At 43.8% G+C, this 12,914-nt stretch overlaps 1 protein-coding gene across 1 annotated transcript in view; it reads left to right on the forward strand.

The window, feature by feature from the left end:
* The first annotated feature begins 316 nt into the window (after positions 1-316).
* The window catches only part of LOC127581192 (rap1 GTPase-activating protein 2-like), a 328,459-nt gene continuing 315,861 nt past the window's right edge, over positions 317-12,914 (forward strand). The window contains 1 exon segment of the mRNA XM_052035296.1: positions 317-498. Coding sequence (XP_051891256.1) covers positions 446-498 — 53 coding nt within the window. The 5' untranslated portion in view covers positions 317-445.

The raw sequence follows: 12,914 nt of genomic DNA on the forward strand, positions 1-12,914 counted from the left end.
GTTCCTGGAGAGCAGAAAGCCCCTGGTCTACGATTACAATCTCCTGAGCATTGTTACAATGAGTATAAAGCGGCCCATACCACTTTCACTGGATGGTTTGCTTCTTTGCACCTTTGAAAAGCCTGAATTAAGTCACTGAAGAAAAAATAGCTTCTAAAATGTGAACACTACCTACAGCAGCCTCTGACCTTGGCATTTAGTCTGCGTTCGATCTGCTTTATTGCTGTGTGGTTGAGACGAACAAAGTTAAGTTGGTACAACCCATCTGGTTTCCTGTTCTAACCTTCCACTAGGACCAGAGGAGAAGCAGATTGAATCTCTGTGCAGCTAGCTAATCTGATGGAGATTTACACAGTGCTGCAGTCTGGGGTGCTCAGACCTAGCTGTTTAGCCTCACTGTTGTGTAGATGCAGACAATCCCATTCGAGGAAGGAAACTGCTCTGAATGATGGCAAGCAAGCAGCAATCAGGAGAAACAAAATGGGAACTTGTTAAATGGTGAGTGAGGCATTCGGTTATTAGTCATTTATTTTGTAACTTATGATAGCTGGGTACCTCTACGGAGCTAAGTGAAGGATAATTAAGAACCTGCCATACTGTTGTTACATTTATGCACTGAATGTTGCAGCTATCATTCTTTATGGTTTTAAGTGTCACATTAACACTTCATTTAATAGTGAGGAGTTCTCCTCCCCTTGCTTATGTTGGTCAATCACTGAAGTCAAAGAAACACAGAATGAATGATATCTCATGTCTGTTATTTAAACAGAGAGCGAAGTATTTAAGGAAATGCTGATTGGATGTTTAACTATTTGAGGGCTGCAGCTCCACATCTCCGTTGAACAGATGAAATGAAAATAAGGTTCAGCCGAGGCCAGGAGTGATTAAAGCATGGTTTGTTGTGGCCTATGGTCTGATGCTAACAGCTGTTCACTGAAATGAATTGATTTACAGATGTAAATTAAAGGGCAATGTGGGTTTATCTTCTAAGCATCGGAGATGTTTCTCTACTTGGGTCAGTCCCATTTTTAATAAAGAGGATTTTCTTTTCTCCGTTCTCTGCTTTATCAACCCACGTGGCAGAGCAAAGTTCTGGAGCCACTTAACACATCACAAGGGAGGGGGTGATGGTGGCAGCGTTTAATATTTCAAATGGATCACTGTTTTCCATCTGTCATAATATATTGATTCCCTTGAAGCTAATATAATCACAGCCAATACTTGACTGTGATTATATTATGGCTCTTCTGCTGCCATAAGAATGTTTAATTTCATATCCTGCAACACTTCCTTGAATGAGCCATGAATCTAAATAGTTAAAGTGTATATGGTAAGTGAAATATCATTTCTACAGACCACAAAACTATCTCCATGAGATTACATTTATGAATTACATCATGTCATTATTCATTTTATTTGAAACCAATTAAATGCTTGCGATGATTGCATTTAATATCAACCAAGAAGTCATCACGTTCTTAGGTACTGAATTATAGACCAGTTTTATACAACTCAATGATTAGTCCTTGTGGAGTTGTTAAGATAGTCCATGTTTTCACAGCTAACATTTAAATTAATGCCACTTGCAATATTTAATATCCTAACTTTAATAAAAGGAATAGATACTTCATTATGTGTCCAATCAATTTACAAATCGGATTGAAATGCATTCTGATTTCTAATTTAAGAGCTAGCTCTGTGTAAGAACCTGGTGAGATAGACTTCAGTCTGTCAAAGAGAGCAGATGATGTTACTGAAGTTTTTAAGAAAGATGGTCTTAGATTTTGTCAAAGTAGAAGATAGTGGAAGGAAGAACTATTCCGAGTGCAATACACACTGCTTATTGTTTTTACCACATTTTAGGGGTGAAGAAATCCACTCTCATTGAGAAGAATGCTTAGAAATAGAGTTGTTGTATTTATTATTACCATGTATACTGTTTACACTGAGCTTCACGGGAGCAAGGAATTTCATTGCACCCTGGTGTATAGGACAATAAACTAATCTGAGTCTGAGTATAATCCCCATTTCATTTTCTGGACTTCAGAAAAGTGCAGAAAATGAAATGGGGATTATACTCAGATTCAAATTAGTTTATTGTCACATGCATAAAGCCAAAATGAGAAAGTAAACTGTGACAAGTATCGAAAATGCCTGTAAGAAAGGATATGTTCATTAACTGGATGTGAATGTTGATAGAAAACTGGTTAATGATTGATCAGGAGATGGCAGGTGGACTAGAAGATGGGCAAGTGTGAAATTACCAGCTTGGGAGCAAGAATAGAAAAACAACATTGTTTTTAAGTAGGCCAAACTCGAGTGAATATTGGTATTTGGAGAGATCTTATCTTGAAGTTCTTGCCTGTATTGTGAATGAGTGCAAGAACATAAATAGCTAAATTATATATGATATTTGAAATGTCCTGTCTACAGATACAACTGTGTCTCTGAGGTAGATATTGCTTTAAGTTAACATAGCAAAGGGATGGATTACTAGAGTAAATATTACATAGGGCTTTGGTGAGACTAGACCTGGAGTGCAGTGAACAGTTTAGGGTCTCTGTTACCTAAGTGAGGATGGAGAAGTCTTGGGTCGGATCCAGTGAAGATTCACGCGACTGGTTCCAAGGATGAGGAGAAAAGGAGTCGAGCGGGCCCATACCCACTGCAGTTTAGAAGAATGAGGGTCAATCTCATTGAACTATATAAAATTCTAAGCCTGTTTGGAAAGGTAGAGACAGAAGGGCTGATTCCTGTGCTTGAGTGTCTAGAACAAGAGTTCATAATCTCAGGATAAGGCCCTGGTGATTTAAAGAGTGAGATGAGATGAAAATTCATCACTCCAGGGTTGTGAATATTTGTAATACTTATTCCGGAAAGGTTTAGATGCTCAGTCGATAATTAACTTCATTCAGATTTTTTAAAAGGGGAATTGGGGACATGGGGATAGAATTGGGAAAGTGACAATAATGTGAAAGATAAGCCATGATCTTACTGGAACCGGAAGCACCCTTGATGGGCTGCATGGCCCACATATGGTCCTGTTTCCTATTCTCGTACATCCTTAAGTTTTGAAGTAAACTTTGTCTGTGGTTTGCATTTTGGATTGCAAAAGCCATGTTACACATGCATGATCACCAATAGCATGAATCACATTTTTGATAACCTGGTTCTGCTTCTATTTTGTTGTTCTCCAGGGAGGAGGTGAGGGCCTAAGACAGCTCCAAGACAATGTTGGCTTATTTTTAGTGGAGCAGAGAAGTGCCCTCAGTGGTGTTATGATGTACACAAAGCACCAACCACATCAAGTCACAGAGACATATAGCACGAATACAGGCCCTTCAGCACATTGAATTCACACTGACCATCAACCACCAACTTCCCCTCGATTCTACCACTCACCTACACACTAGGGGGTTTTACAGCAGCCAAATAACCTGTCAACCCACATGTCTTTGGGATGTGGGAAGAAACTGGAGCACCTGGAGGAAACCCATGCAGTCACAGGGAAAACCTGCAAACTCAGACCCATGCAGTCAGCACCCGAGGTCAGGATTGAACCTGCGTCTTTGGAACTGTGAGGCAGTGGCTCTGCCACTGTGCTGCCCTCTGATTTTGGCCTGATCTTAAACTGTTCTCTCCCTCAACTCTCTGATCCTGTGCTGAGAATGGGTTTATATTACCCACTTGTATCCCCTGACATGATCCCTCTTGCTCAAATGTCTTTATTGACTGACACTAGATGGCAGATTGTGCTGTTGAATGTGACAAGGTCAGGATAAGTATAACAGCTCACTGAAATATACAGAACAGCACCCTGAATATGGACAAGATCTGCTACAAATAAAAGCCTGGAAATTCAATGTCACTGTGCTTGCTTTCCAGTAGTATGTGGTTGAAAATTGTGTTAACGGGGACTATGTTGCATTTGCAACCATTTCCAAGTCAAATCACACCATTTGCGAAATTTGACTGGGCACTTCCTGTTGTGGCTTCCTTTTGGAAGAATGCAGGAAAATTTGGTCTATGTTGTTCTATCAACAACTTACCTAAATCCCTGGGCAACCCCTCACTTCCCCACACTGAATGGAGCTCCAAACCATCCCCCTCCGTAGCTCATCATCTGCTTCCTTTGCTGTTGCTGTTGACCATACCCACCCACCCCAACACATCACAATGATAGCCCCCCTCCCTGTCTCTCCCCGACTCCGAACATGTCCCTGCCTCTTCTGACACTGATGCCCATCTTCCATAACCACCCAGTGCGGCTGGCTTCCTCAGTCCTGAGATGTGATGATGTGCTAGCCTGTGGAATCTCCCTCAAAAATATGGTCCTCCCAGTCCCAACCCATCCATTCAACTTCACTCCCTATACCCATCCATGGACACATCCAGGCCTGTAGCTGACCTCTGAGAAAAGCATAAAGGGAAAATCATGCAACACCTTGCAGCCAAGGACTCAAGCCCAGTCATAGATGAACTTTGATACAGAGAGTCAATGACCATTGTGGTCCTTGCCCCACTGCACCTACAGTTCCATCCCGTCCCTAAGGGTGTTCTAGAATTTCTAGGCAGTGTTCATATCGACCAGTGTATTTATGTCTGTGAAGGATGTGGATAATCAGGGTTATCGAGATGTTAACCTACATCAAGATGGGGAGAGGCAAAGCAAGTTGATGGTGAAATATCTGATTAGCAAGAACATCAATTATATGCTTTGTTCTACACCAGGTCACAAGTAGTGACCATGGATTAAACAGGGAGATGTTGCTTTCACTCACTGTGCATGTTCAAAATGAAAGTAAACTTAAACCAAATCAATCGATCTTCCTGAATTGTCAGGAACATGAGGTTAATTGGCTACTGTAAATTCCCCCGATGCAGGTTGAAGGGAAAAGAATTAGCTGGATGTTAATGGGATTGTGAGAGAGAAAAGATGCAGAGAAATAAGAGGGGGAATGGAATTGATGGGATTGCTTAGAGATCCAACATAGACTTCATGGGCTGTATAGTCTCGTTCTATGTCATAAGGAAATATGACAACAAATGCAGGGCAACCTTCAGCAGCTGCAGCCACAAGAGACTGTAGATGCTGGGATCTGGAGCAACAAACGATCTGCTGGAGGAACTCAGCAGCTCGAGCAGCATCCAGATTCCAGTATCTGCATTCTCCTGCGTCGGCATTGCAAAGTCTCCTCAAGGCATGCCGACTTCGAAGAACTTTTCCTCCTCCTCTTTGACGGGAGTTCTGTGAGTCCCTCTCTCACTGTTCCCCCTTTATGGTTTCTACTCCGGCCCTTCGACCACATTCAAATGCTGCTCGACCCACTAAGTTCCTCCAGCAGATCAGTTGTCAAATCTTCCGTAGCTGTCTTCATGATTATCCACAATAATTTTTAACAGGCAAAACTTTACAGAATGTATCAATTCATTAAAGTGTTCTTGTTATTTGTAAAGAACTTGAACCATTCTTGTTTTTAGAATATTGTTCAACCAACAGTTAGGGGCTGTTAATTAACTTAAGTCATTGACCATTACTGCAAAATAGAAACACAAGTGACTGCAGATGCTTACACAGAGGCAGAGCAGTGAGAGATGGTCTCACAGAACTCTCATCTGAGAGAGGAGAAAAAGTTTTTCGAAGTTTCCTTCTTCACAGGAAAATAGAAGCTTCACTGCAGATATTAAATCTTCAACCTTAAACAAATATTATTTGCATTTCCTTTTATAAGGACTCAAAATCAGATTAGTTTTCAGCTATTGCAACCGCTGGGATCTTACATGTTGCAACTTGCTTTGCATCATCGGTCCTCCTTGGCCAAGAGTGACCTGATGGTGCCTCTCTCCCCCTTTCCGAAGCAGCCCATCCATGACCCAAATAGGCCTGAGCCTCCTTAGCTTCAGAGATCAGACAGGATCAGGCATTTCCATACTAGTTCCGATGGATAGAAGATGTAAAAATTAGCACTACCAAGCACATGTAAGTTTTATAATTCACACTCAAAGGAGTTGCTCTGAGCAGGTAGATTATCTATCTACATGTGTGTAGCAGGGTTCATTCCAGTTTCAGGCATCATATGTTTGAACCAAGTCTCCATACCCCATTACCAGCCCTTCACAATGAATGAAGACACTGGACTTGGAGAATCTTATGGGTTTTGTAAAGGACACCCTGAAGTTCTGGGAAGTATCTCGCTTCTTGCCTCTCGCCAACAACCAATCCCAGCCCATCAACTCTTTTAAACCTGCTGTGGTTGTGATGCCTTTCAGAGTCTCACAAAATCACAGAAAGTCACAAGATGTTTGGCCAAATTAGTTTGTGACGAAACTTTTCCTCACCTCACTCTCCTGTCTGCTCCCTATTTATAGTAGATGCAATTTGGGAAGTATATCACTGACAACTCACATTGGCTGCAAAGTTATATCTCACAGTAGGTGGCACCTGAGTAGCTGAACAGGCAGATTTTCCGGCCTATTGGATGTTTTCCCATTAATCCCCAACACAATTTTAATTCAGTCTTTTTTAGATGGCACATGGTAGTATCATAAGTTTTCTAGTGGACCTAGTAAATTAGAAGGAACAGGGGAAAGAAACAGGGGCCTGGTGAGTTTAAAGAGAGCATGGGACATGGGCCCTGCTGAGTTTAAAGGAAGTGTTGGGGAGTAAACAGCATCTGATGAGTCTGATGCCAAACCATTGGGATTATTGGAGTATTCTATGTAAAGCTGGCCACACACATGGTGGAGGCAGTGAACCAGACGGAACTCCAAACCTGCAGCATCCCTATATCTGGGCACGTGCTGTCTCTAACACACCAGGTTCAAGCTCTTTACAAAAGTTCACTTCAGCTGTTTTTTTGTGGAGCTTGCATGGAACATTCACCTACTGTTCAGGCAAACACTTACTTTCCTTTTGGAAGAACTTAGGGAATCTGCTGGAGCAAGATCTTGAGGGAGAGAAGGTCCAGAGCCAAAGAAGGTGCAGTGAACTGGCACAAAGAAACCACAAAGTTTCTGCATGGTCCCATTGTATAATTACCTCAGGAGGAAACTCCTTGGAAATGTCAATAATGATCAATATAAATATTAATTGATCTCTCACTGTGTGTGGAAATTCAGCAGAGATCTTGAGGCCTTGTGCCTGCTGTAAACATTTTGGCAATGTGTTGACGGTCATGATGTGGGGCTCAGGATCATAGGGAAGGGGTAACATTGCCCATTCTCATCATTGCTAGGTTGTTCAGATTAGTCAGTGGTTTGATTGGGCACATGACCATTATAACTATTTTAAATGGGGATCTATGATGTTGTAATCATAGACTACTACAGCACAGAAAAGCCCTTTGGCCCAACTCGTCCATGCCGAACATGGTGGACACCAAACTAGTCCCATTTGCCTGTATTTGGCCCAAAGCCCTCTAAACCCCTCCTATCCATGTACTTATCCAGATGTCTTTTGATGTTGTTGGGACACAGGTAATGTTGCAGCTCTATAGAACTCTGGTCAGACCACACTTGGAGTATTGTGTTCAGTTCTGGTCGCCTCATTATAGGAAGGATGTGGAAGCTTTAGAGATGGTGCAGAGGAGATTTACCAGTATGCTGCCTGGATTGGAGAGCATGTCTTATGAGGATAGGTTGAGTGAACTAGGGCTTTTCTCTTTGGAGAGAAGGAGGATGAGAGGTGACTTGATAGAGGTGTACAAGATGATAGATCGAGTGGACAGTCAGATACTTTTTCCCAGGGCGACAACGGCTAACACGAGGAGACATAATTTTAAGGTGATTGGAGGAAGATATAAGGGGGATGTCTGGGATAAGTTTTTTACACAGAGAGTGGTGGGTACGTGGAACACACTGCCGGCAGAGGTTGTGGGGGCAGATACATTAGGGACATTTAAGAGACTCTTAGATAGACACATGAATGATAGAGAAATGGAGGGCTATGTGGGAGGGAAGGGTTAGATAGATCTTAGAGCAGGATAAAATGTCGGCACAACATTGTGGACCGAAGGGCCTGTACTGTGCTGTAATGTTCTATGTTCTATGTTGGTCCTCAGCTGGGAAAAGTGAGTGCCATGCACACCTCACTAACTGTCTGGACCCAGGGGATAGGGAGGAGCAGTGCTCCTAGTTTTATTTACCTATGTAAACATTGTTCTGTAGTTACATCACATTGCCAGTGCTGGCAGTGCAATGCCTGGACTACACAGGGTTAACAACAGGTTACTGAGACAAGCTCAGTCTCAGTGTCACTCTCAGAGAAACTGGAAAATTGTTGGTAATTCAAACTAACAGGTAGGATACTTTATTAAATAAAAGAAGAGCTTGCTGTGTTAGGACAGCACTTGTTACTGTGACTTCTCCTACAGAGGTAGATACTTTGGAACGTTCCTCACTGTCTTGTAATGGCAATTAGTCACATGATGCAGTCTTCACAGTAGTGCATCTTTAAAACAGCTATGATTGTTTCCAGCCGGAAACACATGTTGCAATCTCCCTTATAAAAATGGCAGTAGGCACTAATAATGCAACAAACTGCCAAAAACCACAATTCGTCCTAAAGTAAAATTCCAATAATTCGTTATCGCAAGGGTTCATCATCCGGCTCCCCAGATGCTAATTCCCACACTTCCTTTAACAAGGGCCCTGGTTCCCACGCTCCCTTCAACAACCTGGGGCATGATTCCTGCACGCCCTTTAAACTCACTGGGGCCTGGACCCATGCATTCACCAGAGCCCTGCTTTTTACGCACCCTTAAAACTCACCTGGTTCTGTTCGCCACGCTCCCTTTAAACTCCCCGGGGCCCACACTCCTTTTACATTTTCCGGGGCCCCATTTCCTGCACTCCCTGGAAACTCACTCAACTCTGCTTCCCACACTTCCTTGAACGTCACCGGGGCCCTGTATCCATACTCCATTGAAACTCATCTGGTTCTGCTTCCCTACTCCCTTTAGACTCACTGGAGCCCTGTTTCCTGCACTCCCTTTAAATTCACTGGGTTCACTTGAAAATTTATTATACTGCTGTGTAACATCCAAAATAAAAAAGCAAATTTCGTGTTTTGGAGTGGTAAATAACATCCAATAATCCAGAAAATCTGTTTCTGCTACTGCCAAAGTCCTGAGTGTGCCAGATTAACAGGGTGTTCCTTTATTAATGACTGATTTACCACAATGTTGAGGGTCAGGGTGAAGAACAGTCATATCAAATGGAGGTGAGGAGAAAATTGGTTCAGGATTTGAAGCCAGAATCTAACCTCAGTCTTAAGATCATAATGTCTGTTGTTTTTTGTATGACCATTATGAATTCCAATGTCCTCATTTCTAATGGGCATTCCCTGGGTAAACATCGTACTGTACTTCCACCTTCCACCAGAGGGGGCATATACAGGAGTGTATAGAAATAAACGGTAAGAATCTCCGCAGCTAACCTACTGTTCTATAAGGGCAGGTCTGTTGTCCCAAGTAAGCAAGGAGTAGACACATGGGTATGTTAGTGCAGTACTCCAGCGACTTACCGATCTGAAGTTAAGAGTTTGAATCTCACCATAGCAGCTAGAATAAAAATCCAGTATCAAGAATGGATTGATGCAAAAATTCCGACTGTTCACCAATTCCTCTTAAGGGAGGTAATCCGCTATCCTCCTCAATCTGGTTAATATGTGGCGCCAGACCCACAACACTGCAAGTGACTTGTAACCAGGCCACAAGGTAGTGTTACAAGACATTCAGTTATCTGGTGATCACCTTATTGCTGTTATAGTACAGCGCAGGAACAGGCCCTTCAGCCCACCATGTCTGTGCCAATCTAACTAATCCCATCTGCCTGCACATGATCTGTATCCACCTGTCATGTGCCTGTCTAAATGCCTCTTGCTATCATATCTGCTTCTACCACCTCCCCTGGCAGTATGTTCCAGGTGCCTACCACTCCCTGTGTAAAAAAAACTTGTCTTGCAAATCTTCTTTAAACCTCCCCTCTCCACCTTAAACCCATTGGTAGGCATTCACTGCCTGTAAACTATCTGCTGCATTTCCTTCATCACTATGAAGAGTTGTGAGATTCTGATTGAGATTGCCTAACTGCAAGTCGTTTCATTCACTTTTTCCTTTGGTTAAAGCCCCGCCTTTGATTAACTGTTCATAGACGTGTTACAGTTTTCATCTTAAGCCAGGTTGGATCTATTGAAAATATTCACGTGGCAAGGGTTAAAAATGCAGCAACTTAATCAAGCCACTCCACTGGTGCAGAATAGCTGCAGGTTCTTTCTGTTAAGTAGCTCGTATCCGATCACAGGAAAGGTTTATTTAGCAATTACTGAAATGCAGTGTTGATTCTTCTCTAGATTATGCATTTGACAAAGACAAAACGATTTTGTGAGCACCCTTGGAGAACCCCTCAGCAAAGGGGAACCCATTTGTTCTGCACACAAATACTGCTTGCCAGCACAAAACTGCTGACTTTGCATTTCTGAGTAAAAAGCATTGAGCTGGAAGCCAGTTCTCTGTTGGCAACACAGATGTCATTTCTAAATATCCAGGTACTTTATGCAAATTATTCTCTGGAATACTGGTTCCCGACTCCAGAAAGGAATCAAATCTTGATGATGGTGCGATGCCTCTTTGAGATCCTAACCTTTCTTTTGATAAAGCAGTGTTTCAGTTGTACAGCTATATCACTAATAGAACCAACTGGTATGTTGCAAAGCAGTCAGGAGATTTATGCTTTTAGATATCACAAGTCACCTTGTTGAATAAAAAGACAGCAGTGGGGAGCAAGATTAAAGCTGGAAGCAAACCTGTAAAAACAATGATACCTGGAGGTTGTTTCGTGTTCACTGGGGTCCTTGTGATAGATGCCAGTCAGTCCCTGCAGAGATGTATTTGCATATGCTGCTATTTAGTTCCTGCTGTCATTGGGTCCAAATTTCTTTGAGAAGGTCCCTCGCGCGGGTTACACTGAAATTTCCTAATTTTCTCATAAGGTCAGTTCTGTGTGCTAAAGAGAGGGCAGTGTAAGAGATTAGGTTATCGAGTTAACGTCCCCAAAGACTGTTGGCCAGGGCACCGGGAGAACTCCCTACTTCTAGCTGAGCAGCCCCTCGGTTTAAAGTGTCATCCTAATGATGGCACTTTGGACAAAGCTGCACTCCCTCAATCCTGCATTAAACTTTCAATACGGACATCGATGGTGGACTGAGATTTGAATCCACAGCTTAGCGATAGTCAGAACTGGCAGACTCCGGACTCCGGACTCCAGACTCCGGACCGCCCGGGCAGCAGGTGAAGCAGCTGGAAGCTCAGGGAATGTCTCCACTGTTTCAGGAAACATGGCTGCCGGGAAGGGCTGCAGGTAAAACTGAAGTGCCGGGCCCTAAGGCCACCTCCCCCACACACACCTCCTCCTGGCTAATGTACAGTCCCTGGAAGATAAAATTGAAGGCTCAGGAGCAAGACCGCAGTACCAGAGGGACATTGGGGACTGTCGTGTACTCTGCTTCACAGAGATATGGCTCACGCCCAGCACTCCGGACACAGCGCTCCAGCCTGAGGCTTTCACCATCCACCGCATGGACCGGACAGTGGCATCAGGTAAAGGTAGAGGTTCGTTTTATGATTAACTCATCGTGGTGCGCAGACGTAGCGGTTCTGTCTCAATCCTGCTCTCCCAACCTGGAATATCTAGCGGTCAAGTGTCATCCGTTCTATCTGCTGAGGGAGTTCTCCGCTGTCATCCTGGTAACGGTTTATATTCCACCCCTGGCAGACATCAAGCTGGCACTGGAGGAGCTGAGCACCGTGATCAACAGTCACGAGACAGCGCACCCTGATGCCTTCCTGATCATGGCGGGGGGACCTCAATAAGGCCAGCTTGAAGAAGTCTCTGACAAACTACCACCAATGTGTCACCTGCAGAACCAGAGGAGCCAACACATTCGATCACTGTTAAACCACCATCAAGAACACATACCGTGCCATCTCGCACCCGCACTTTAGCAAGTCTGATCACCTGGCTGTACTTCTACTCCTGGCACATAGGCAGAGACTGAAGACCTCAGCATTAGTGGTGAGGACTGCGAAGGTATGGCCAAGGGAGGTGGAGGAGCATTTACAGGACTGCTTTGAATCAGTGGCCTGGACCATTTCGAGGGATTCATCTTCGGATCTGAATGAATGTGCGACGGCCATCACTGACTTCATAAAGACCTGTGTGGATGAGTGTGTGTCGTCAAGAACATATCAAGTCTTCCCAAACCAGAAGCCCAGGAGATTCTGCTGAGGGCTAGATCTGTGGCGTTCAAGACCGGCAATCCAAAACCCTACAGGAAGTCCAGGTATGACCTACGGAAGGCCATCATGAGAGCGAAAAGGCAATTCTCTGTGAAGTTAGAGACACAATCGGATGCACGACAGCTGTGTCAGGGTTTGCACGCCATTACTTCCTGTAAGGCGAAACCTAACAGCATAAATGGCAGTGATGCTTCACTCCCTGATGAGCTCAACGACTTTTATACATGCTCTGAAAGGGAGAATAACATTACATCTGTGCGACTCCCCGCAGCATCTGGTGACCCTGTGATCTCTGTCTTGGAGGCTGATGTCAGAACGTCCTTCAAGAGGGTGAAGCCTCGCAAGGTGTCAGGCCCTGACAGTGTACCTGGCAGGGTACTGAAAACCTGTGCCGACCAACCGGCTGGAGAGTTCAAGGACATCTTCAACCTCTCACTGCTGCAGTCGGAGGTTCCCATCTGCTTCAAAAGGGCATCATACTGGTGCCCAAGAAGAGCAGGGTGAGCTGCCTCAATGACTATCACCCAGTACCACTCACATCTAATGTGATGAAGAGCTTTGAGAGGTTGGTCATAGCTAGAATTAATTCCTGTCTGAGCAAGGACCTGAACCTGCTGC

This window comes from Pristis pectinata, chromosome 21, assembly GCF_009764475.1.
Source record: "Pristis pectinata isolate sPriPec2 chromosome 21, sPriPec2.1.pri, whole genome shotgun sequence".
NCBI lineage: Eukaryota > Metazoa > Chordata > Chondrichthyes > Rhinopristiformes > Pristidae > Pristis > Pristis pectinata.